Source organism: Hemicordylus capensis, chromosome 1 (assembly GCF_027244095.1).
Source record: "Hemicordylus capensis ecotype Gifberg chromosome 1, rHemCap1.1.pri, whole genome shotgun sequence".
NCBI lineage: Eukaryota > Metazoa > Chordata > Lepidosauria > Squamata > Cordylidae > Hemicordylus > Hemicordylus capensis.
The window spans coordinates 162387079-162414225 of NC_069657.1; the positions used below are offsets into that span (position 1 = coordinate 162387079).

General features: G+C 42.8%; 2 protein-coding genes across 4 annotated transcripts in view; both read left to right on the forward strand.

Moving 5' to 3' along the window:
* The window catches only part of KALRN (kalirin RhoGEF kinase), a 920107-nt gene extending 907588 nt beyond the window's left edge, over positions 1–12519 (forward strand). The window contains exons 26-27 of the mRNA XM_053244916.1: positions 1136–1274; positions 4719–12519. Coding sequence (XP_053100891.1) covers positions 1136–1274; positions 4719–5264 — 685 coding nt within the window. The 3' untranslated portion in view covers positions 5265–12519. The remainder of the gene's footprint in view (positions 1–1135; positions 1275–4718) is intronic.
* Positions 12520–16380: 3861 nt separating this feature from the next.
* Positions 16381–26405, forward strand: UMPS (uridine monophosphate synthetase). 3 transcript variants are annotated; one of them, XM_053267825.1, is made up of 6 exons: positions 16381–16713; positions 19215–19368; positions 21546–22214; positions 22929–23104; positions 24281–24395; positions 25329–25466. In XM_053267825.1, the coding sequence occupies exons 1-6, from the start codon at positions 16579–16581 to the stop codon at positions 25337–25339; spliced, it is 1260 nt and encodes a 419-aa protein (XP_053123800.1). In that variant the 5' UTR covers positions 16381–16578; the 3' UTR covers positions 25340–25466. The 3 variants fall into 3 exon arrangements, with proteins under 3 accessions (XP_053123800.1, XP_053123791.1, XP_053123808.1); XM_053267816.1 differs by having other exon boundaries at positions 16383–16713; positions 25388–26405; XM_053267833.1 differs by lacking the exon at positions 16381–16713 and adding an exon at positions 16972–17170 and having other exon boundaries at positions 25388–26405.
* Positions 26406–27147: the final 742 nt, after the last annotated feature.

Below are 27147 nucleotides of genomic sequence, written 5' to 3' on the forward strand. Positions count from 1 at the left end.
TTCATTTCCCCATGAAAACCATTGTAGGTGGGATGACTTTGTGAGGTTGAGTGTGAGTGTGTGTGATCATCATAACTCAATGTGAAACAGCATACACCTATATAGAAATAATCACATGTTCCTTATTTTAAAAAAATAACAACATGAGTGGGCCCTTAGAATGCTGCGCTCTGTGTGTGTGTTTGTGTATAGTTCTTTTCCGAGAGATGGTCAAACTGTATAGAGCTCGCCTCAGCTTGGAAATCCAGGTTCATCCAGGTTCTTCATCCTGAATTGGAGGAATTCAGATCATTTGCTGCACGGAACCAAGTCAGCTCCAAAAACAGTCCACCATGCCCTTCCCGCTTCTCTGCACCTCCATCCGGTCTCAGTGGTGGGAGAAGCAGCAGGGCTGTGCAGGGGAAAGGGAGGCTTTTTCCCTCTTCCCAACCATTCTGGCACACTTGAAGCAGCATGCATGCCATTGTGAAAGTAGCCGTTGCAAGACTGAGGCATTTTCTTCCCTTGGCTGTTGCTCTGGTGGGCTGTTCAGCAGTACACCAAAGCAAAGGTGCAGAGGCCCTTGGGATTTGTGTAGACATGCAGTGGTCCTTGCCCCTGCAAATACACTGCAGTAACTGATTACTCCAAATCGCAAGGGCCACTGTAGCTTTGCTCTGGCATGCTGAAGGGCAGTGCATCAAGCAATGAAGACAAAAATCCTTCCCAGTTCCTGTACAGCAATGCCACTGCCTGCCACTTTCCCCATGATGTGCTGCTCTGGAGTGGGCCAGATGATGGGGGCGGGGGAGAAAAATCTTCCATTATCCCTGTGCAGTGTCTCCACTGCCTAGACCAGTAAGTAAAGGGTGGAAGGCTGGCAGAGAGAGTGAAAAACAGGCTGGTGAACCTATCTGAGCTCAGGCTTGGAGAAGAATTCTCAGGGCAGGTAAAGTTCACCCCTCCTTTGGATAGTGGAATTTTGAACTTCCAGACCACTTCTCCACTCCTAAACTGGGAGAACCTTCCTTACAGCTCTAGTTTTCACTTCTTTCTCTTAGAAATTCTATTTATACTCTGAGAGTAGTGGTATGCTTCATATGTTAGTAGTCTTATTTGACTCTTTTTTCACAGTGGATTCTTGTTGGGTTTTTAGGATGGATGATGGACGTCTCTTGGATTACCTTATGAATCATGATGAACTGATGGAGGAGAAAGTGGCTTTTTACATAAGAGACACTATGGAAGCCTTACAATATCTTCACAACTGTCGGGTGGCTCATTTGGATATAAAGGTGGGCACTGTATATACAAGATATATATAGGAAAAATGATTAAATTAAGACTTGAGTATGTATTGGTCAAGGGCAGAAAGTTCCAAACTTTACAGAATATCGATCTATTCTAAGTCCAGATCAAGAAACAGTCCTCTATAATTCAATCATGTAAACTATAACAATGTGGGGTTCCCAAACATTTTTAACAAGTATCTCCCTTCTGTCACAAGCCTTCAGCTCAGGTACCCCATAGAGATACTCTGTGTGTGTGTACACATATATTCACACATACATTCAAATGTTACAGTTATGAGAGAGGCTAGTCCAATCATTGGCTTACATCCAGACTGTTACTCATGAGTATTCCCATTGAATTAAACTTTTTGAAATTACTCATATTTGAAGTCAACTTGTCCCATTAATTTCAATGAAGCTTCTTAGCAGTGCAATTGCGGTGCGAGGTGGCAGGAGAGCTTCAAGTACCCCTTCAAGTACAGGAGACACTTGTTTTTCTCAGGTTCTCCTATCATGGTTTCTGTTATTCGTGGGTAGGTCATAGAGACCTGGTTTCTTTGTTTGTGGGCCAAAAATAGCCCTATTTTCAGCGATTTGAAGTATAGAGAGATAGGTTATTTTGTTTGTGCACTAAAACTAGGGTTATTTTCAGCAATTTGTGGTTAACTGCCACCTGGAAATGATTTCCAGTGTCATTCCCAGTGGCCATTTTGTGACACACACACACACCCTGCCAAAAAAATTCCAGAATATTGGAAGATTTAGGCGGGGGCATTACTGGAGATCTGGAGAGCAAGATAATGTGCTTTACTACTCTTATTTCTCCCTCCCTCCCCACCTACCCACCCACACACTTTTAAATGAGATTTGAGTACACTTAAGTGTATTGAGGAACCTAATCCCCCAATCCGCATAGGCTCAAGGTTTCTCTTTTTATAGCTTCCCTGTTTGCAGCAATAGACCAGAATGGAACCTCCTAATACTAATATTCCCTGTTGGGAACCCCTGTGATAATGGGTTGGATTCAGAGGAGACTTTGCACAAGTGGAAAAGTACTTCTGCTTGCACAAGTCAGAATCAAAGCCAGGGGTCTGGAAGCAGGATCATGCAGCAAGCTGTGGGTTAGGAGCACTGTTCCCTCTAAGGGGTGCGCATGTGCGCACGCTCACAAGTTTTTGGATGTCCACTCAGTTCATTTTAGATCCCACTCAGGTTCATTCTGAAGGCCTCATTCTGAATGCAGGTGCGCACACCCTGCCCTGATACTGCCGCCCAGAACAAAACTCATTCTGCACAGAGATGAAAAAAATTAGAGGGACCACTGGTTAGGGGCAGAGCCAAAGGTCAAGCCAGAGAGACAAATAATAAGCAAGGCATCAAGGAGCAGAGTCCAGTCCCAAGTTGGGTAGGAAAAACCAAAAACGGGGGTCAGGCAGTAAGCTGGAGGTCAGAGAAGTCAAATAGTAAGCCAGAGAGAACAGGAACAATGGATCAGGAACAAGGAGACCTTCTGACGCAAAGTCCAGACAGGAAGTCTCTTATCCTCCTTGCTCTGGCAGGAGCCAATGGCCAGCCTGGAACTTTCCCAGACAGCAGGCTTTACCACAAATTTGAAGTTGCCTAAAGAAACAGAGGCAAAAAGTGGATTTTTAAACTCCGGATATAGATCAGGCTACACTCTAACGTGTGATGAAAAACCTGAATTGTGTGTGAAGTGCTGCTCCCTGATAGCTTGCAGGGACTTCAGGGTAAATGTGGCCGATATGTGAATGCACACCCTCCATTCCAGAGGAGATGCAAACTGAAGCCGGATGTGAAAAACTCCCTGGCAGGTCAGGGCCATTTCGAGGCGTGAGAGCTCTGTATTTTGGCAAGGCTGCTACAGTTTAGTGGTCTGCCGCAAGGGGCCAGCTTAGATAAAATCTTGCTTTCAGCCTCAAGCCAGGCAACTCCAGACAGCTCTATACTTTAGCAACATTCATGCATGGACCAAGTAGTGTGGGAAAGGCCCAGTGATATTTTCAGTTACTTGTGCGGATGGGCTGAGTGCTCTGCTTCCTTGTCTACGTTACATATCAGCACTATTACACACACACACACACACACACACACACACACACACACACACACTCTATATAGGGTTGGTTCACAGCTTTTTCATCACCTTTCTGTTTAATGATATACTTTTCCAGCTACTGCTGAAATGGAAGTGAACTCTGTGTCTACATCAGAATGAGCTATTTTGTGTCATAGGAACATAGGAAACATAGGAACATAGCAAACTGCCATATACTGAGTAAGACCATTGGTCTATCTAGCTCAGTATTGTCTTCACAGACTGGCAGCGGCATCTCCAAGGTTGCAGGCAGGAATCTCTCTCAGCCCTATCTTGGAGAAGCCAGGGAGGGAACTTGAAACCTTCTGCTCTTCCCAGAGCGGCTTCATCCCCTGAGGGGAATCTCTTACAGTGCTCACACTTCTGGTCTCCCATTCAGATGCAACCAGGGCAGACCCTGCTTAGCTATGGGGACAAGTCATGCTTGCTACCACAAGACCAGCTCTCCTCTCCTTCATAATGTGTCATAATGTTTGTCTGCAAGTTCTATCTGGTTGGCATTTACTCACAATGTTCATGATTTTTCAGTCTCACAAATCATCTGGTGTTACTTTTGTTTAAACCATGCAATACTCTTAATGCAGATGAGCACTAAACTATCATTATCTTTCACAGACACCTCAAATTATGTCCCCCCATTCCTTCATGCTCAAAATTTGCCAGGTTGCTTGGTGCTTGGTGAATTAAAAAACCAAAATAGAACTGTCAAAGGCAAAAAGCTGCTGTTGAAAGTATGCCAATATGAAGCACCCCAACATATGCCACTATATCAAACCCTGTAGTGAACCAATCTGTCTTTCCATCTAACTCACCTTGCCTCATGAAAGAACCACCCCTGAAAACCAGTCAAAGTAGACTGGTAGGGCAGTAGGCCTCTGGCGTCTTAGGTAGAGGTCTTTCCCATCACCTGCTAGTAAAGATCCTTTTAACTGGAGATGCCAAGGATAGAACCTGGGACCTTCTGCATGCAAAGCATGTGCTCTGTCACTGAGCTATAGCCCCTTCCCACTCTATTCTGGCAAATCAGTCACAAACCCCACCCATGCAAATACTTGTAGTGTTCCTAAGACCTTTCATGCATCATGTTTGCTTGAGGAAGGGTCTTGAGTTAACATAAACGTTTGCTTTGCTTTGCTGTATTATTCACCACCACCACTGCAAGTATATCTGAGTCTTAACAGCCAGGTAGTTATGGAAACCAAGACTAGGTTTCCCTAACGGCCAGGTAGTTATGGAAACTTAACCAATGTTGAGTTAAACTGATTTTAACTACAAAAATGATGGAGACTTTTCATTTAAAAAACAAAACAAAACTATTTTACTCTCTACAGCCTGAAAATCTGCTCATTGACTTACGGATCCCAGTGCCTCGTGTTAAGTTGATAGACCTAGAAGATGCTGTTCAAATCACTGGTAATTACCACGTCCACCATCTCCTTGGAAATCCTGAATTTGCTGCTCCAGAAGTTATCCAAGGCGTTCCTGTTTCCTTGGGCACAGATATCTGGAGCCTAGGAGTGCTCACCTATGTCATGCTGAGTGGTGTGTCTCCCTTCTTGGATGAAAGCAGAGAGGAGACTTGCATCAATGTGTGCCGAGTGGATTTCAGCTTCCCCAGCGAATACTTCTGCGAGGTCAGTCATGCTGCCAGAGACTTCATCACGGTCATTCTTCAGGAGGACTTCCGGAGGAGGCCAACGGCAGCCACTTGCTTGCAGCACCCTTGGCTGCAGTTTCACAATGGCAGCTATTCCAAAATCCCACTAGATACCTCACGCCTGGCCAGCTTCATTGAACGCCGCAAACACCAGTTTGATGTGCGCCCACTTCCCAATGTTAAGAGTTTCATAATGAGCAGGATGAACCTAGGAACATAATGCAACACAAGTACTTTGACTTGACGTTGAAGTGTAATAGGTATGAAAAAAGAGAAGGTAGAATCTGCCTTCATATGTCTGTATAAAGTGTTCTATTTGATGTGATGTCCAAGAAAGTATCTGCACTGTTCCAGCAGCTGCATTATCTAACTAGTTAGAAATAGAATTAGATGCTTTCAGGTGTTCCATATACAACTTCCTGGGTGACTTATTCTTGTTACATTGTAGTCATGTTAAAAAAAAGAGAGAGAGATGAATATTAAAAACCGCATCAGTTGAGAAGGGGAACGAAAACACTGTTGCCTTGCTTTTGAAAGGCAGCCTCCTAAAAGAGCTGGGCAGTCTTTAACGAGAGATAAAATTTAAGTAATTTTAAATTTGATTTGAAAGCAAAGTAATAAGGGTAGGCTCGGCTGACCCTCAGCAGTCAACATTTCCTGAAAAACAAACTGGACTGGGTTCAGATTCTGCAGAAACTCTTTTACAAGTGCCAACGGAGGACCAGAAGTATCTCACAAGGAGGACTCCACGTATCTTCAATAAGAACTAACCTTGCTGCAGGGTGGTTGTTTTATGGCTCTTGTGCCATTATAATATCAGCTTTGCCTTGAGTATGCTGTATTGAGAAAGATCTCAGTGTACCTTTGCCAGTAAGTCCTCTCTGGATTCTATGGCACTCTTGTTGTCAAAGCCAACATATCATCAAGTGGCAACATGCTGCTGCTGAGATGCTAAATTCACTGGAACAAAAAGAAAATGTTTTGATGAAGCACAATGAGACTTTTTTTTACTAGAATTTTTATAGCTCTTGTACAGAAATCTTTTGAAATACCCGTTCATGGGGAAAAGGCGATGTTAAAATAATTGCTGTTATCTGTAAACTAGATGTCAAAGACTTTTTTCTATTGCAGGGCGTTGGTTGAACTCTCATATATTGTGTAAGATGAAAAAGGACCTTGTTCCTCCTTCAGCTTGAAAAGTTGCTCAGTTGTGATTTCAATCCAAAGTTAGCCAAAGTGTGGTAAACATAGTGGGTCCATCCTAATGCTTATGGCTTCAAAATGGCTCTTAGTGAGTAAGATTGGTAGTTTACTACATTTGTATATATGCATCTCTCGGGTATCCCTCAAACTGTTGTTATCTTCTTTTTCCAGTTACAAAAGTCTGGTGTGAAATAACTCAAAAAGATAATTAATATAAAAACCATTACTACATTCAGTTCTCATTAATGAAATACTCAGCTAGTGAATCAACTACTTTCTAGTGAATCAACTACTAGTAACTACTTTCAAACTAAACAGTTCTGGGATAACAGTTCCAGGTTATAGTCTCCTTATATTGCTATTGAAGGGACTAGTCCAACTCCTTACACCAAGGCAACCTTATTACAAAGTCAGCATGGCTGAATCTTTATTTATTTATTTATTTATTTATTTATTTAACGTATTTTTATACCTCCCAAAACTTTAGTCTCTGGGCGGTTTACATGAATCATTAGCCTTTGATTCATGTCTGATTTGCTCCTTTTTCTCTTTCCCAGCAGGATGCCAATGGTTCTGGCACCCTCTTCAGCCACGTTTGCCCTGAGACATCTGTCATGGGCAGCCTGCTGAGCGATAAACAGATGCTATCTGTACAGGATAACTTTTCTGCACAACCAATTGCTGTTGGGTGAAATACAGTTCTGCCACCTTGACACTGTTCAGCCAGAGAGGGTCTTTATTGTTGCGTGTTCATAGATGCAAAGCACTTTTACATGAGACTGCATTAAAAGGCAGATTTAAACAAAGTCAGAAATTCAGCCCAAGAGAAACAATAACAAACAAAGAGTAGGAATGTGTACAGGTGACCATTTACGAAGTGGGAACTTATCACAAGCCATGGGCATATAACCACTTGATTAGCTGGTCATTTCATTTGTACTGTGCTGCCAAATTATGGGGTAAATCTTGCCACATGTCTTCATCTGATGAGAAATCTGGGGAAGCAAAGGAATGGGAAGGTAGAGTTGTTCTCATCCCATAATGTATTTATTAAGATTAGTAAAGACCAATCTATCTCTCACTTTTCAAATACAATAAGATATTATTTATAACAAAATGCGCTTAGCAAGACTGTACAGATGACCAGGCTACCGAGTGGTTGCGGGCACATTGTGATCTGTTACAGTTTGGGAAATGCTTGCCTGTATTTCTTTTGTATCAGTGGTGGGGAAAGAGGAGGCCAGGGGCTTTTCTGTCAGAGCTAAAAGGCAAAGTACTGTTGGGGACCTGAATGTTAGGGAAGACCTGGTTTCTCTCTCCACTGTGTCAATTTTCTAGACAATGCAGGAATGCATTCTCCAAACAAGACTGTAACCTGGCATTCCCCAGTGCAATTCTCAGGTATTTTTTCTTAACCAGGTTAGACTATTCTAATCCTCCCGCCTAGCTCTTTTCTATAGGAGTTAGTTATTCATGATGTCTCAGCATCTACAACTCACCTTAAGATATTTGTGGGCCAATGATCAATAAAAACCGCTTTTGAAAGGCTCACACTCTTTTTAAGTAACGACACTCACTTCCGTTTATATGGAGCCTTTCTTTATACAGGTATATTGTATTTATTTCTATGTATTGATGTTTCTTTCTTGTTGTTCTCTATAGAACTGGCGTCACCATTGCCAGATCAAGAGCTGTAAATACTACTCTAGGAAGGCAAGAAGTGTCAACAAATTGAATGAGATTTGTTTTGCCTCACCAGGCATCAGATAATCAGAACAGAAAAGGATAAAGTATAGGAAAGGGTATTGATTTGGGTTTTTGGCGAGTAAATGTGGTTGAACAAAGCTGAGTGCCTTTCCCTTTCCTTCTTGATGAAAAGTGCTTTCCCCCCTGTATATATTTTTCTCAAGAAGTTTACTGTACCACAGTTTTTATAACCCATGTGATCATCATATAACCCATTGATGTCATAGTATGGAATGTGGGGTAGGATCAGCTGTGGTTGATTTGAATTGTCACTGTTTCCTTTGACTATTGACAATCATCCAGAAGTGGTATGTGCAAAGAACAGTCAAGATCTGCTTAAAATTAACATGTTTTATTGCTTCCAGTGGAACCTAGGCTACAATCCTAAGCATGTTTACCTAGGGGAAAGCCCCATAAAACACAGGGGGCAAGATCCAGACTAATGCTGAATCCCATTGAAATCAATGGGACTTAGTTATAAGTCTTGTTTCACTTATTTCAATAGTGCTTAGTCATGACTAACTTAGTCTGGGTGTTGTCCAGTAATGCTTGCTTAAAGAAAAGGGAAAACCATACAGGCTGCACAGCATTTGCTGGACTGGGATAATAGGTAGTAATTTCCAGTTTTATCCTTCCACGTGTACATGGAAGGGTGAACCAACCTGTTAAAATGTGCACCTGCTTCTGGCCCTTTACTTGTGATTCCAAGGAAACCCAAAGTATACTCCACACATTCTCCAAGAAAAGAATTCTTACATGGGACAGAATAAACTTCTTGGTAAATTTGTATACCACCATGAAATAATAACTAGTTGAATCAAATGCATGAATCTCTGTTGCAATAACAGTGCCACCAAATCCCAGCTCCCTCAGACGACCCAAGAAGGATACCATGTTTGAAAGCTGCCAAGAGATCAGAAAGGATCAGACCAATGAAGTCTCAACCCTATTGCCCTCTAAAAAGCCAGTTTGAAATGGGTCTAAGTAATATGTTTCCTCCAAGACTGCACATATTTGATCTTTAACATTTCCACTTCTCAGACACACATACATACACTGGTTGCAACAGTTAGTCTAAATTGCTCACAACTGGAAAAATGCAACAATTTAAAATCTGTTCCAATGAAATGACTTATTTCCTAATTACTTTTGTAACCCAACTTTGCACATCAGCGGCAACACCATAGTATACACAGGGTTTCATAATATAAGAACAGCTCTGCTGGATCAGGCCCAAGGCCTATCTAGTCCAGCAGCATCCTGACTCATACAGTGGCCCATCAGATGCCTCTGAGAAGCTCGCAGGCAAGAGGTGAGGGCATGTCCTCTCTCTTGTTGTTGCTCTAAACTGGTATTTAGAGGCATTGTCCCACTGAGGCTGGAGGTGGCCTGTAGCCACCAGGCCAATAGCCATTGATAGACCTGTTCTCCATGAATTTGTCTAAGCCCCTTTTAAAGACATCCAAGCTAGTGGCCATCACCACATTCCATGGCAGAGAATTCCATACGTTAATTATGTGCTGTGTGAAAAAGTACTTCCTTTTGTTGGTCCTACATTAACTGGCCTTCAGTTTCATGGGAATGACCCCTGGTTCTAATGTTGTGAGAGAGGGAGAAAAACTTCTCTCTGTCCACTCTTCCTCCTCCATGCATAATTTTCTACACCTCTGTCATGTCTCCCTGTGGTTGCCTCTTTTCCAAACTTAAAAGTCCCAGATGCTATCGCCTTAAGAACATATGTGAAGTTGGAGTTTTTTGCCTCAATATGCATCAATATGCAACTTGCTTACATTGAACCACATTTGCCATTTTGTCACCCACTCACCCAGTTTGGAGAGATCCTTTTGGAGCTCCTTACAATCTGTTGTGGATTTCACTACCTCAAATAGTTTAGTGTCATCTGCAAACCTGGCCAATTCGCTGCTTACCTCAATTTTTAACTTGTTTTATGAACAAGTTAAAGAGCACTGGTCTGAGTACAGATCCCTGGGGGACCCCACTTCTTTCTTCCCTCCATTGTGAAAACTGTCCATTTATTCCTATCCTCTGTTTCCTGTCCTTCAACCAGTTACCAATCCACACAAGAACTTGTCCCCTTATCCCATGACTGTTAAGTTGACTCAAGAGCCTTTGGTAAGGAACTTTGTCAAAAGCTTTTGACAAAACTTTTGTCAAAAGTATACCAAGTCAACCACATGCCTGCCAACATTTTATCCACAAGCCTGTAGACACTCAAAGAACTCCAAAAGGTTAGTGAGGCAAGACTTATCCTTGCAGAAGCCATGCTGGTTCTCCTCCAGGAAAGCTTGTTCTTCTATATGTTTAAGTATGCTTTCCATCAATTTACCCAACACAGAAGGTAAACTAAGCAGCCTATATTTTTCTGGATTCACATACCCCACCCCGTCCACCGGATCCCGTTTTGATAATTGGAGTTCTCTTCATTTGGGCAGGACTTCCATTTTCTGCATTTTAAATTTTATTGGCTTTTACAAGGACTTCCATTTTCTGAAGGAAGTTGTCTTCCCTTTTATAGCTTTCCTGACTCTGCTTGTTAGCCACCCTGGTGTCCTCCTGAACCTGGTTCTACCTTTCCTCCTACTTGGTATATGGTCCAACTGAGCTTCTATTCTTGTGGTTTTGAGTAAGTTCCATGCTTTCTGGAGTGATTTGACACACACACCCCGACTTCCTTTTTCAGCTTCCTTTTTACCAGTCCCCTCATTTTTGAGAGCTTTCCTCTTCTTAAGTCCAACACAGAACACATCTGTGTTGGACTTCCTTGGTAATGCTCCACTTGCATATAAACTGAATTGGATCACACTAGTGTCGCTGTTTCCCAATGGTTCTACAACTCTGATATCTTGCACCAAGTCTTGGGCACCACTCAGGATTAAGTCCAAGGTCGCCTTTCCTCTGGTTGGTTCCGCAGCCATCTGTTCTAAGGCACAGTCATTTAGCATGTCTAGAAATTTGGTCTGTCAATACCCACATATAAATTTGCCCTGTCTATGTGAGGCAATGGTAAACCCCTCCTGTATTCTACCAAAAGAAAACCACAGGGCTCTGTGGGCGCCAGGAATCAAAATTGACTTGACGGCACAATTTACCTTTATGTGATGGTAATTGAAATCATCCATTGTTACAGCTCTGTCTTTTTTCGACACCTCTCTGATTTACTTCTCCAACTCCAGATCATTCTCAGCATTTTGATCTGTAAGGCGATAGCACGTCCCTAATAATACATTTCCTTTCAGTCCTCATATTGTCACCTAAAATGTTTCTGTGGTGGTTTCTTTTCTCATCTAGATACTGGCCAGGATCAGACCTGCTTCTCCAGTACCTGTATGAGATGAGAGACCTGGTTGTTTAATATTCTAGTTCAAGCCGAGTAGAAATGAACAATGTCCTGAACTGGATCTAGCAAAAGCAATCCTTGTGCAGCTGATACAGCTGTACATCTTGATGTCCAAATGGTCCTGACTCTGCATTGAACTTGATGGATGTGTCTGCTGCAGATATATATTTTATTTTATTCAACGTATTTCTATACCACTCAAACCTTGCGTCTCTGGGCGGAAGGGATATACATTCTCATAGGGGGCCATAGTTGCACATATGGTGACTAGCAATGGTTTTAGGGCTTTAGCTGGCAATTAGGAATTGCTATCTGTGATTTGGTTCCCAAAGGGACCCCACAGTGCCATTTCATGGACAACATTTTCTATCCCATCCATTTGCAAAAGTAAATTTCATTTCACAGATCTTTGGTTTATCACCCAATCAGATCATTTATGAACTATCAGAAAATGGAGCTTTTCTAAGGGAATAAAATCAAATCTTCTGCCTTAAAAAACAAAACAAAACTCAAGACTGATTATACAACTGCCATCAATGGTCAAATTGCTGTTCTGGACTCATTATACTAGTGACTGTTAACTATGTTAGGATTTCTGTGATTTGTGTTCTTATATTCTGAAGCTAGCAGAAACAAATGTCTGTCTTACTTAAGCCATATCCTACCTTCATGGCCGGTTCTTCAATGCTGGTGCTTTTACTTCTCTGTCAAAAATGCCACTCCAGCAGGAAGGATTGGAGACAATAAGGTCTAACATGCAGAGGGCACAGCAGGCAATTGAAAAAATATACCTTTCAAAATATTTGCAACAATTGTGAATGGTGATGGTGGTGGGGTGAATGTATTGTTAAAAGCTTAATATTTTTCAAGGTGCAAACAAATTCCACAGCCTTAATCATTTGCAGTCTTTCGCTGGTCTGCCTTAAGTGTTATCTTTTTATTTTATTGCTGATTTCATTTTGTATGCATATGTGTTTTCTAAAGATACATTTTGTAAATATTTTATTTATACTTCTGATTCTTCATGTGTGATGTTGTAAAGTGATTTCCTGCTGTAACATGTTCTTACTCCTTTGTACTCTCATGCAGTACATGTTATCTACAGATGATGCTTCTACATTTTAGGATAAAACTGCCTTCCTTATAAATACAATATACAAAAGATTGAGAGTTTGCAGATTTTTTAAAATCATAAATACAATTGTTCCAAGAAAACTGAGACATCATAAATGCAGGAAGAGAGAGTCTTTATTTGGGGCTAAACTATGTTCTAGGGAAAGCTAATTTCTTGCACATGCAAGCCACAAATTTTTGGATACTTTTCATTGCATTGTTACAAATTCCAGATTAAATGATGTATTGCTTATTTATACTTTTTATTCTACCAGAAGAAGAATGGGCTATATTGCCAATCCCAACATCTTTTTAAACATTGTCTATAATATATCATAATCGTTCAGCAAAGGAACACTTTCTTACTACAAACGGAGGATAAACAAATAATTTTATGTTACAAATAATTTTACAAATAATTTTAATTTTAAAAATTACAAATAATTTTAATTTTAATTTATAGGTGCTAGGCCTATATAGCCAGGGCTATGATTTCTTCTGATTTCTGGGGCACATGCTCCATGAGACTAAAATGAACTTCACAATATAGCAGTGTTCTCTATGGGCAAATCTAGTTTTGCAAAACATTCTATAAGTTTGCAGGAACTTTTTGAAACCCAGCTTTTAGTTCACATCACTTCCAGAATGGGGTATGTGTTCACATATCGGCCAAATTTACCCCGAAGTCCCTGCGAGCTATCAGGGAGCATTTCACACACAATTTGGGTTTTTTATCCCATGTTAGAGTGTAACCCGATTTGTATCCAGAGTTAAAAAATCCATTTTTTGTGTCAGGTTTTTGGGGCAACTTCAAACTTGCAGTAAAGCCTCTCAGAAAACCTGTGGTAAAGCATGCTCTCTGGGAAAGCTCCAGGGAGTTATTCACACACGGCGGGCTTCATGCTGTGGGGTAAATGTTGAGTGAAGTCGCAATGATTCACACGCATTGATTCGTGTGAATTGTGTGAACACGCACGGCATTGAGGGAAGCAGTCCCTCCCCTCGTTTTTTCTTTTTACAATTTCACATGGCATGTCTCCATGTTTTCCTTCTAGCCAATGGGTGGGGGGGAGGGAGAGAGAGATATTACTAAAGAGCTATATCTGCATTTCAAAGACAGCATTCCTCTTATCATGCTAATGAGTCTATGTCAGTGCCTCTCCCTATTTCAGAAAAAGTAGCTTAAAACCAGCATTTTTAAAACCCGGAAATACCTCGAGATAAGCTCGAATTTGCAAGACAAAGCCCAACTTGTGTGTGGAGTGGGTCCAAGGATCTTGAAGGGACTTCAGGGTAAGTTTGGCTGGTGTATGTAAAACACACACATTCTCTCCCAAAGGAGATCCGGGGTAGAAGCCCTGACTGTAAAGCCTCCCGGTGTGTATTTAGGTACCTTAGTCCCAAGTCATGTAGGGCTTTAAAGGTAAACATCTGCACTTTGAATTGTGCTCAGAATTTGCTTGCTTGCCAATGTAGCTGTTCAAGCAGCAACAGAATATGTTCCCAGCAAGCAATCTTAGTTACCAGACTAGCACCAGCATCAGGGGCATAGCTAGAGGAAAGGGGGCCCATGTCCGCCCCTTTCTCTAGCGGCCCCTCAGCGTGAGCAAGATATTGAAGAAAATAGGGAGGGGTGGAGCTGGGTGGCCCTCTGGAGCTTGGAGGCCCGGGTTCTTTGAGCCCATCTGCTCAATTATAGCGACGCCCCTGACCCATTTTCTGAACACTTCAGAAAGTCTTCAAAAAGTGCCTCATACAGTAGTCAATTCTACAGGTTATCAGAGCATGGATAATGGTAGGAACAAGGCGATCCCCGTTCAAGAAAGGCTGCAGTTAATGTATCATCCTCAGTTGGTAAAAGGCTCTGTGTGTCATAGACGCCACTTGGGTCTCTACTGATAGTGCTCACAGTCTGCGAAACTAATCCATTGTTGGAAGGAGTACAATGCCATCCAAAAGAGTGAACCTCTGTCTTGTCAGGACTGAACTGAAACTTTTTGGCCCTCATCCAGCTCATTACTGGTTTCAGTCATGAATTCAGCACTTCCAATGCCATCCCTGATAGAAGATAAAACTGGTCTGAAGGTCATCAGCGAAGTGATAATGTCTTTGCAGATCCTTGGATGACTTCTCAAACTGAAAAGCAGGCAAGCAGGCTGCTCACATGCAGCTCTGTGTTGAAGAAACCAGGACTTAGCTTCAGCCTTCTTCCTTCAATAAAGGAATATGCTGGGAGGATGTCTGGGAAAGACTTCAGGACATGTGCACTCTATGTGTCCCTCTTCTTAATTGTGTGGGCTAGTTTAGGGGGCAAAAGGATAGTCCAAACTAGTTGAAGGCTTCAATATGTTGTTAAAAGAGATGAGATGAGAACCTGGGACGGAACTCACACGTACATCCTATGCTTAACTGCAGAGGCATTATTTAACCTGAACTAATTAAACAAACAAAAATCAGATCATCTTTATTGCAGAGGAGGTTAGCCATGTTGGTGTTTAATAAGCACAAGAAAATTATTGCAGTATTTGTGGCATAAAATGTTCGTAAACTAGAGCTCCACGTACACATTGACATAGATATAGAGGGGAAAATATTAAAATATTGGGCTAAACGAGTTACTGCCAACTCATTTGGTGGCTACACAGAGATGGGCCTTCTCAGTTGCTGTCCCGAGATTGTGGAATGTGCTCCCTGCTGAGATATGATCCTCCCCATCTCTGGCAATTTTCAAAAAACACTTGAAAACCCATCTTTTCACCCAAGCTTTCTCAGCTTCCTAAATTTTTAAGGTTTAGTTTCTGGTTTATTTTTAAATTTTTAAATTGTTTTTAGTTTTTGTATACGTTTCTAACTTGTTTTATGCTATTGTTAACCGCCCAGAGATGAAAGTTTGGGGCAGTGTACAAATTTGATAAATAAATAAATAAATAAAATAAAATAATAATCATCTGGACAATATGTCCACCAGCCCATCTTAGGTGGCGGAGGGAACGTGGGGCAAGCACATCTCCCCTCCAGGTTGTCCAAACTACCACTATTTAAATTCTACTTTATTGTATTAAAACCACATATTGAAGGATTTTTCAAATGAATGGCTGCCCCCCACCCCCTGCACCATTAAGCACTGGCATGGTAGCAGGGAGAAGATACTTGTGCCCATATTCACCCCTCCCCCTGTTGAAATGGGTTTTTATTTTAAAATCGACTTAACCCCGCACAGCAAGTCACGCTTGTTTCGGCCCACCGGGACATTTGAGTTGTGCACCCCACCTGGGGCCCATATCGTGTGGGCTGGCCCTTTCTCTCTCTATCATCCCATGTGTTCATATGTGTATTTGCCAGTTGGAGTTCATATTTTGTGCAGCTAAGGTGGCAGCTCTAGTACAGGAGGTCTTTTGCCACAATAAATGTTCACATAGTTTTTATACACAATGTATTGCTATTAATTTGTGTAGGCAGACTTTGCTTTTGATTGAAAAACAAAGTCTGCTTTTCAATCAAAAGATGAGTGAGAACAAGGTGCCCTGTGAGCTTCCTCCCCGACCAGTACTGTTCAACACAGTCCTCCATTTGTTCTCCTGCCTATATCGGGCAGCAGCGATAAAGGAAGATGCTGAAAGGCATCATCTCATATTGTGCGGTAGGAGGCAATGGTAAACCCCTCTTGTATTCTACCAAAGAACCCCACAGGGCTTTGTGGGCGCCAGGAGTCGAAATCCACTTGACGGCGGCACACTTTACTAAGGAGGATGTATTGAAACACGCAGTAGCGACTGCAGCGCTCCGAGCATCACAGGCTGACACCCCACAAGAGACATTTGTGAATCCCCGCCCTCTACCGCCCTGACCCAATGAGAAGGCAGGAAAGAAAGAGACCCCGGATGCCAGTGTCTCCGCATTCTCTCACCCGGCCGCAAAATACACATGACAGTCTGGGCGCACAATAGAGTCCCGCTAGAGCGTCCAACCGCCCCCGCGTGATCATAGAGCCATCTAGACAGGCAGGCTTTTCTTAGGTGATGGGTGTCATTTTTCGGCGACAGACTTGCTTGCGCGCCTGCGCCGCTTGCGTTGACGTGTGCCGCCGGCGCGAACGAGGGAAGCGCGCGAGAGGATGGAGTCGTTGGCCTCCGATCTGCACGGCGTGCAGGCTCTGCGTTTCGGGGAGTTCGTGCTGAAAAGCGGCCTCGTCTCCCCCGTGTACGTCGACCTGCGCGTCATCGTGTCACACCCGGCGTTGCTCAACAAGGCAAGGGCCGATTCTTGAGGAGGGGGCTAAAGTGTGAGGTGGTGGCGGGAGTTAGTTGAAGGAAGAGGAGAGGGCGGAGCTGGAGGAGGGGGAAGGACTATCCTGGCGCCCAATGGCGCTCGCGAATCTTAGCGGGGGGCGGGCTTTTGTGCGCTCGGATGTGGCTCCGGCTTTTGATAGGTCGGAGAAGGGTGTGTGATTTGGGGGCGGGGCATTGATGGAAGAAGGAGGGGAAGGGGGAGTAATAATAGCGTCCTTCCTTGCAGGGTTGTTGTTGGGTTAGCCCCCTTAGAGCTGGTAGTTGTATGAGTCGTTCCTACGTTGCTTTTAACTGAAATAACCAAAACGGCCTCCAGCCAAGTTTCTTTCTTTCTTTCTACACTTCTATCCTGGTCTTCCTCGGAGGAACTCAGAATGGTGTACATGGTTATTTTTATCCTCAAAACAACCCTGTGAGGTAGGTTAGGCTGAGCGGTACATGACTGGCCCAGAGTCACCCAGTGAGTTTCATGGTTGAATGAGGATTTGAACTCAGGTCTTCCCAGTCCCAGTGCAACACTAGGGATAGCAATAAAACAATAATAACAAGACCCACCCACCCCCAACAACTTTAATATGTATGGAAGCAAAAGAAATAGAGTTTCAAATGACAGAATTGAAAGTCTTACAGAAAAGAAAGTCTTCAAAATCTGTCTGAAGGTGCCTAGAGAGAGGAGAGAGTCTGTCTCACCTCCCTAGGGAGGAATTATTCAGTTGTGGAAGAGTCCAATGTGGTTCATATACTGCTCATCATCTCAAAAACCAGAGGGGAAGCCCAGTGCTCTGTTGCAGGAAAGGCAACAAACCATCTTGTAGCAACTTTAAAGACTAATACATTAATTGTGGCCTAAAATATTGTGCCCCAGAGCCCACTTAAATCTAAGTGAGTAAGTTGATATACCCAGGGTGCAAAGAGGACAAAAGGAAAAAAGATGTGGGATTTGTGGGGGTGGGGGTGTGTTTGAAGAAAGTGAGATCTTGAAGACATTATTGACACCAACTTGACGGCACTTAATCAATCAGTGAGTGAGGTGTGGTATAATCTTTTGACACAGACCAATTGAACAATTATTTATTTGTTGCATTTTATACCACCTTTCTGCCTTGACAAAAGCACCCAAAGCGGTTTACTATATTAAAACAAGGAAATTACATAAGATTAATAAAACGTCGTCTCAAGCTGTTGGTCTTTTCAGGAGCTGAGGCCAAGAGCTTGTTAGCCTGGACACCTTTCTTTCCTTCTTCTCAGGGCACACAGGTCATTCTGTACTCCTGAGAAGGTCCAGTTTCAGTTACCTTTTAAAGGGTAAGAAATGTACATCTGGCATTACAGTCCAGTCAGGCTACTGGCAGCAACATCTATGACCCTGGGTGCATGACATGTAAGCATGCTAGTTGTGCGTCTGTAGGTGCCATGTGTAATCCTGTGTGGCACATGTGACTGTGTAGTGGTAACTTCAGGTCACTAGCCCTATTCAGATGTTATGGAGTGCTCCTGCTGAAGGGGTAAGCACGGATGGGGGCTGCTGCAAATGGAAACATTGGGCATCATGCTTACTGTGCTTCCCTTTTCATACAGACAGCATGGTAAGCATGATCGCTGGACTCGAGGGGTGAGTGACAGCAGTGGGGTGGGACGTTCTTCCTGCTTTTCAAGATGGAAGTGTGGGTGAGGGAGCACTACATAACATCTGAATAGGGCTACTATCACCCTCAAATCAGGCAGTGAGGTAATATGTGTGAAATGCTTTGGATAGTTATATATTATTCAGATATATAATGTGTGTGAAATGCTTAGCCATATCTATGCTAAGTACTATTATTGAGCTCGTAAGGCGGAGTCAGAGATGCTTATGGAAAGTTAGGAGGCTTGGGTGCAAAGACAAGATGAAAGAGAGATGGAGAACAGTGACTGCAGGAGGGAAGTGAATAGAAACCGGATACAAGTTGGTTATAGGAGGGAGTAAATGAAGTGAAATCGAAGTGACCTTCCCCTACATAAATAAAAAAGGCACACTTCTGATGACCATTTAAAGTATTTAAAAAAATATTTACTGAAAAGCAAGGATTTCTGTGTTCTTTCTGGTGCTTGAAGAATGAGGAAGATAAACCATGATGGGGTCAAGGAGAGAGGCAGAAGAGCTGATAACATGCATGCAGCCTAGGATTGTGTTTGGGCTACCCAGTTCTTTTCTAGGAGGAGAAGCTATCACTCTTTCACCTAAATGCAAAGGTTACCCATGCAAGTTAGCACCATAGTTTGCCCTGTGAAGTAAGAAATAGTAGACCAGAAGGATTTTGCTCACAGCTTTGTGATCTGGAGTCTTCCTCAGGGAGGTATGTGTTCTTGCATTCTGGCAGATGCCTTCTGGATTATGTTGTTTCCCATATTATTGGCAACACTATGAGATCCTCTTATGCTAGTAAAGTATCTCATAATATATATATATTTAACCTTTCAGGTAGCAGACCACCTGTTTCAGACAGCAAAGGAAACCAAGATCAAGTATGACTCAGTGTGTGGTGTTCCCTACACAGCTTTGCCATTGGCTACAATCATCTGCTCCATCAACCAGATCCCAATGCTTATACGGAGGAAGGAAGCAAAAGATTATGGTAAAAGAAATGGCAAACTAGATCTAGATTATAAATGGTGTTGTGTAAGTAAAGAGGATTGCAAGGTGTCCATAAAAATGAGTGAGTCTTACAACTTCCTAAGGGGCATATATATACTTCCCCCCTTAAATTTATGACCTTTCATTAAGGCTTTTCATTAAAATATTCCAAAGCACCTTTTGTTTTTACAAAACACAACACAAATTTAAAACTACAGGGCCAGTAATAAAATACACTAGCAATAAAAATAAAGAGTGATAGCAGAGTAAATAATAGCCAGCATAAAATAAAAGTGTGATCAAAACTGAAAGAAATAAAAAGAGCCTGAAACAGATATACCACAGAGCTAGGATTGAACTTGCTTTTACATGGCAATTCTTAATGTTGGGTGGGTACACACACACATAAATGCACACAGTCATACACAAAGGTAGAAATGATTCTACTTCTAGTCCTAGCTGAGAAAAAGCAAAGCTCTGTTGTGACATCTTACCTGGGTGGTTTTAGGCTCATTTTAGCCAAATGAGTGAGTTTTGAAATGAACTGGTATCCTCCCTTCATATCCTGATTTTGCAAAGTGTTGGCTAGAATAAGGCAGAATCACCTAGTTTGGACATCCTGACAGATGGTGACTTGTTCTAAACCAAATTTGGAAGTAGAATCATTTCTACTCTTGTGTATGAAGGAGGGGGTGTTGTGTGTGCTTGAGACTAGAGTGCATCAGAGCTAGGTTCTGGTAATGTGTACATTATTTGCTGCTGCTTTGTGTTTTGTGTGTTACTGTTTTATGTAGGTTTTTAAACTTTAAAATGAAATTATACACACACACACACTTTATTTATTTATCTATCTGTTCTTTTTGCATTCTGATTGTGCGTTCGTCTAATTATATTGTAAACCGATTTGGGATTATCTATATATACAGTTCTCCTAAACGTACCCGTTGCTAATCCCATGTGTGGCAGCTCTTGTGAGAGCAGCTGCCTGGGGGTTAGTGACGGGGATGGGAGACAATGGCGGCAGCTGGCCAGCCTGGCCCAGTCGGCTGGAAGAGGCGGTGGTGAGCCAGCCTGGCCCTGCTGCTGGTCATCCAGAGGAGGCAGGAGGAGGTGGCAGACCAGCTTGGCCCGGCCACTGGGAGCAGAGGGTGCGAGGAGGTGGAGGCCCGGCCTTCCGGCTGGCGCACAAGCCAAAAAGTGTGGGGGTGGGGGAGAGAGAGGAAGCGGGTCGGCCCGCCGGCCCGCCAGAAAGCGAGGGGTGGGAGAGAAGTGGGCATCTGGGGGTGGGGGAGCAGCTGGCCAGCCAGCCAGCCAGAAAGCCAGGCATGCCAGGTGGGAAGGCGGGGTGGGGGCGGGGTGGACAGAGGTGCACATCTTCTGTGCCCGGCCCAGCTAGTTTTAATGAAAGCAGTATAGAGACAGAACAATAAATAAATGTGTGAACTTGGTCAAGGTCCTCCACCTTTGCTTAAAAGCAACAAAAGAAGGGAGTCAGCCTAATTTCCCTAGAGAGGGTTTACGGTACCACCACTGAAAAGGCCCTGCTAATCAAGTGCGCCTCTGTCAGTGATGGACCAGGGAGCAGAGCCTCTGTGATTGATCTTAAGGACTGGGTAGATTCTTAGGCAGCAGGCAGCCCAAGCTGTTTAGAACTATAAAGACCAAAGCCAGCACTTTGAATTGGGCCTCAAAGCAAATTGAAGCTGAGACAAAACAGAGGTAATGTGCTCTAAGCAGCCTGCTCTAATCAGTTTTCTTGCAGCCATAACTGAAAGGCAACCTCACATATAGCACACTGTAGTAGTCTATTCTGCATATAACTATTGCATGGATAAATGAAGCCAGTGCCTCTCTTTCCATGTAAAGCTATAGCTGGTGGACCCGCTGAATCTAGTATTTTGAAAATAGGCATGTTAGTTTAATGATTTTCAGCAGGTCTAAACTAATCTTTCTGTAAGTATGTCTGTGACTTAGGGGCAGCAATGTAGAAATCTTAGTTGGGAGTGTTTAGTTGGACAGCAATGTAGCAATGTTTTAGTTGGGAGTTAATCATTAACAACTGATATATTGCATATTTTTATTTATAATAATAGCAATAATCGTTTGATCTGAACTGGCAGCATTTTTCAATTTTTGTGAGGTAGTGTAAAGTGCTTTTTTGGTGTGTTGTTTTTAAAGGTACCAAGCGTCTTGTGGAAGGCACCATAAATTCAGGAGAAACTTGTCTCATCATTGAGGATGTCGTTACCACTGGTTCAAGTGTGTTGGAGACAGCAGAGGTCCTTCGGAAAGAAGGGTTAAAGGTGACTGATGCCATAGTGCTGCTGGACAGAGAGCAAGGAGGGGAAGCCATGTTGGGGAAACACGGGATTCGCCTACACTCAGTATGTACCTTGTCTAAAGTTCTCAAGATCCTTGAGCAGCAGAAAAAAGTTTCTCCTGAGATGATGATAAGGGTAGAAAAATTCATCCAGGAAAACATAATCAAACCTTCTGAGCACAATGGTACTGCTCCCATGAAACGAATATGCAAAGAAATGAGCTTTGGTGCTCGGGCTGAGCTGCCTGGCACCCATCCACTTGCTGCCCGGCTTCTCAGGCTTATGGAAAAAAAACAGTCTAACTTGTGCCTGTCTGCTGATGTCACCACCTCCAAAGAATTGCTCCAGCTAGCTGCTAATCTGGGCCCTTCCATCTGTGTCTTGAAAACTCATATTGATATTCTGGAAGATTTCACCCCAGAAGTAATAAAACAGTTGCGACTGCTTGCAGACCAGCATGAATTCTTGATATTTGAAGACCGCAAGTTTGCAGACATTGGGAATACTGTGAAGCATCAGTATGAAGGTGAGCTTGACTGGACTTCCTACCTTCCCACTCCATTCCCATTCCAGCCTGTAAATTGCTCTAAAAGATGCTGTGAATTCCTTGAAACTAGCTCTTTATTTTCAAGCTTTCAGAGCCTCTCTTGGTCTGAACTGTATTCAGATGTGTGTGTTATATTGAGAAGATCAACACTAATGAAACTAAGCCTGAGACTAACGTATTTAGTACGTTCTAATAAAGAGATAACCTTAATGTTCCTAGAAACTAAGGTTTGTGATAGTGATATACGCTTATTTATGCCCGTCTTAGGTCCAAATAGAGCAGTGTTTTACTTAAATCGAAGATGACTCTGAATTTAAGACGACCCCCTTAAAAAGTAGTTGTGAGATACAGATTATACCTGAATTTACACAAAAGGAACAGGTATCTGAATTTAAGAAGACATTCTGATTTCTAAGCCCTACAGCATGTATTTCCCTATCGTGATTTTGTGAAGAATCCTTTATGGGAATAAACTTATTATTTGGGACAAGGGGTTTAGTGGTTGCCTTCCACTGGGTTGTGAGAAAAGGATCTTGAAAACTGCTGAACTAGAGAACCTGGAAAACATGACTAGATCTTAAGCAGTACTTTTGCAGTTCTAATAAATAATATGAAAATGGTTTCATAGCCAACCCTTCAAATCATTTTCTTATTGACAAAAAGATGCATAGCTGGTAACTTGCTCTCTTTCAGGTGGTGTTTTCAAGATAGCATCCTGGTCAGATATAGTTAATGCCCATGTGGTTCCTGGTCCTGGAGTTGTCAGGGGGCTGAAAGAAGTCGGATATCCTTTACAACGAGGATGTCTGCTGATTGGTGAGATGAGCTCAGAAGGATCACTGGCCACTGGCGACTACACTAAAGCTGCAGTAAGTCAGAGCTTTTGTGGGTACAGGAGAATCTCGGTATTTGCAGGGTTCCGTTATCCACTACTCCCGCGGATAAGGAAACCATGAATACTGAGTCATTGGGGTTATGGAAATCCGGGGGTTAGGTTCCCAGAGTTTGGAACAAGTCCCAAAAATGGGGTAAAAGGCCCTAGAACTGCGGGGAGAAGTGGCCTACCTTGCTTTACGGGTCCCAGCAGTGCCCTCAATAGTAAAAATTGGCCGAAAATCACAAGGTTTTTTTCCTGTTTTGGGGTGGTTTTTTTGCAAAAGGAGTCATAAAATGGATCCTTATTTCAAAATGGTGACCAGAAATGACTGTTGAGGTCATTTCCAGCCACCTCCGGCCTGCCAATACACAGATTTAACTCTTTTTAACATCCCCCCACCGCTGGCATATACCAAGGTCACGTGTCTATTGCCCAACCATAAATACATGAATCTGCAGATATCGAGGTTCTACTATATTTGAAATTCTTGAAGGCCACAAGGGTGCTGGTTATAGCAGAAAGAAAACTACACACCAGGGCAGGAGAACTGTTGTGTTCTGCAGTATGTCTTGAATGTAAGGATTTGAGGGAAAGGAGCAAAGAGGACATGTGAACCAACCTTCTATGAGTTAGATCTTTGGCCCAAATAGCCCAGTATTGCATACTCTGTCTGGGGGCCTTTTGCTCATAAGCAGGTGCTTCTACCCTAAGGACAGAAACTGATGTATTGGGGGTGGTGGTGATAATCTAAGGGCATCTGTGTTTGACCAGAGACATGTACATACTTTTACAATCGGGTCAACGTGTGTTGAACATGTCCAGATTCTTTTATCCTTTTCTTTGAATTTTTAAAAGTTGCAATCTGGAAATTCTGTGGCTACTTAATGGCATCCTTATCTATTATTATTATTTATTGCATGGCTATACTGCTCAACAAAAAGATCCCTAGGCGGTTTACAGAAAACAACTACTCTGTGTTCGTTTATTCTAAAGCAAACATTGCCACACAGATGCCATCTTTGATACCAGAAGCAGATTATCAATTCTACATTCCTGAAGTTTTCCCCCTCCCTTTTAAAGCAACACACACACAGCCACAGGAGCTGTAGCATCTCATTCATTTTGCTACTAGAACGTGCAACTGCTCTTGTGTCTGTCTGTCTTCTAGGTTAAAATGGCTGAAGAACACTCAGATTTTGTTTTCGGATTTATTTCTGGCTCCAGAGTTGCTGAAAGGCCTGAATTCCTTCACTTGACTCCAGGAGTTCAGATGCAGGCCGGAGGTAAGTACTCCTGTGCAAGTGATCCATCTGGACCATTTCTCATGTTCATTAGCTCAAGCCAATTGGACAGTTTATTTGACAGAGCAAAACGTTTGTGGTCATTAAGAACTATGCTGAGAAAGTGCTTCTAGTTTTATCAGACAATGCACTCAAAGTTGAGTTTATTAATTGTATATCCTGCCTTTCAGTTCAACATACATTCAAGATAGCTAACAATAAATGGAATAAAATGCAATAATATACAGGACTCCATAAATATGGCCAAGCCAAGGCCCTTCCCTTCAGCACATGTTTACTTGGAACTAAGCCCTGCTGTGTTCCGTGGGGCAGAACGTCAAATGGCCATGCCTGTTTTTTCCTGTGTGTTTATGATGCTCGTCATGATGCGTCATACAATGAAAGCTATAACTGCAGGTGATCTATTTGATAGCAGAACTTGTAGAAAATCTGTCTTCCTATGACTGCCTATAAGCTCTGAATTAATACTACTACACAGATGTGTAGATGATAGCTGTCGAATATGTATCCGTGTGTTGACTCGGTCTCCTGTTCCTGATGCTTTTTCAGTCAAAACTTGCAGAATCCATATTTCAAATCTTAAGGTCTTGTATTTGTTATGGATATGCTTGGCTGCAACGGTGGGGGTTGCTGCTTCACACAATCAGTTTTAGACACTTGCATGCCTCTTAATTAATGTTATGTTGTACTGGAAATGTAGTATGAATGTTAGAGCAGCATAAAAGGGTATCCCCTGAGGCAGTGGGGCGATGGTGTCTTCTCAAAAATGTCCTCTGTGGCCAATGTAAAAGACTTTCTGCTCTACTTCTTTGTGAATCCTTTAAAGCAGTTTAGAAAGATCAGTATATGAGTGTGCCCTCTGTTAGCATGAAGAATTTCTTAATGTGCTGCAATTTCTGACATTTCTCTCAAAAGGTGACTGCTGAAAACAAAGCAAAAGAGTTTTGTGGCTCTGTGTCTGTGATCCATTGCAGGTGATAGCCTTGGGCAGAAGTACCTGAGTCCTCAAGAAGTTATCGTTGGAAGAGGTTCGGATATCATCATTGTAGGACGTGGCATCTTGTCTGCATCCAATCGCTTGAAGGAAGCAGAGGCTTACAGAGAGACGGCGTGGGAGAGTTACTTGAAGAGAATGGGTGTTAATGCACCCAATTAACCCAAGTAGTGGGTTCTATTGAGCAGAAAAATCCTAAAAGCTGGAATGATTGAGCATGTAATTCTCCTTGGGATCTCCACGCACACATCCCCCATGAATGTTTGGCTATGTTGAAAGCAATCTGGCACTGATTAAGCATTCAGGAATAGTCACACAAATTGCAGCTGTGGCACTTTTCCGCAGTGTGAACTCAAGCAGCAAGTTTTCATGTTCTGCTAGTCTTAAAATTCTGCTTTACTGCATTAAAAAAAAAAAGCACTCTAAAGGACATTTAATAGGATTACTCTCCTCACTTTTGGCCTGTTTCCATTGGCTCTGGGAACCACATAGCCACAATAAGTTGTGAGAACAGAAGAGATGAAGGAAATCTGTGATAACCTGCCATGTGCCATTTTAGTAAACAGTCTTAATTGCTGTTCTCAACTGTGTTGGGAGAGAAGAACTGAATGCAATACAGCTGAGCATTCTGCCGTGTAGCAGTTTCTCTGTCTTGACTTAGTTTCAAAACTTATATCTGAAAGTCTTTAAAAACTGAAATTAATACACTTGCCCGTATTTGGATGGATGCCTTGACAATGGTATGTGGAGATGCATTCCATCCTGTTCCACCCTCTACTTCACAGCCTGTTTGGGAACCTTGCTTCTCCTGCTAGCAGTTGTCTGGAATCTAAAATGTGCTGCATGTTCTTATAATGACAATACTGTAAAGTATACTCTACATTTGACAAGACTGATTAATAATATTAAAATAGTTTTGTATGGAAACGAGAACAGTTCTGTAGGCTCTTCAAGTTCTGCTTCTGTGAATTTATTAAAGTATCTTGGTTAAAGGCTCAGCACAGACTGAACATTTCCTGATGAGATCAGGAACATCTCCCCCCCCCCCCCCCCCCCGCCGCTTGCATTTCCTCTCTCTTTTCAAAAACTGTTGAAATCAGGTATCAGGCTATGATTAAGAACTGGTTTGTCTTCAGCTGCATGCCATGCAAATGAGGTGTGCACAAATGGTTCGCCGCTGAGCTAGTTCGCCTCAAACTGAGCTGGTTCAGAGATTCAACCATGGACTGAACTGGGGGCGGTTTGGTCCATGATCAAATCAAAGCAGGCCCGATTTGGGCAAACTGGTTGGCACCAAATGGGCAGCTGGGAGAGGGGTGGCGAGAGAGGGAGTAAAAATAACTTCATACCGCCGCTTACTCTCCTGACTCCGCCCATAGCAAAAGCGCGTGTGCTTTCCCCTCTTTTACCAAGCTGCCTGCTTGGCGGTGGCTCGGTTCTAGCCTCCACGCATGCGTGGACATCATCTGTGTGGCCACCACACATATGGCATCTGCACATGCATGGATGCCAGAATCAAGCTGCCGCCAAGCGAGCGGCTTGGTAAAAGAGGAAGGAGCATGCATTTGCTCTGGGCTGTGTTTGGGGGGGTGGAGGTGGGGTGGCTGTGTGGCTGCAGCACCATTTGAATTCAAACCAAACTGATTCGTGCAGCACCCCTCTACCTGTAAATATAGCTTAACCTTGAAAAGAGAAGGGGAAATTTGGGTAAGAGGCACTGTTCCCTCTAGGGGGTGTGTA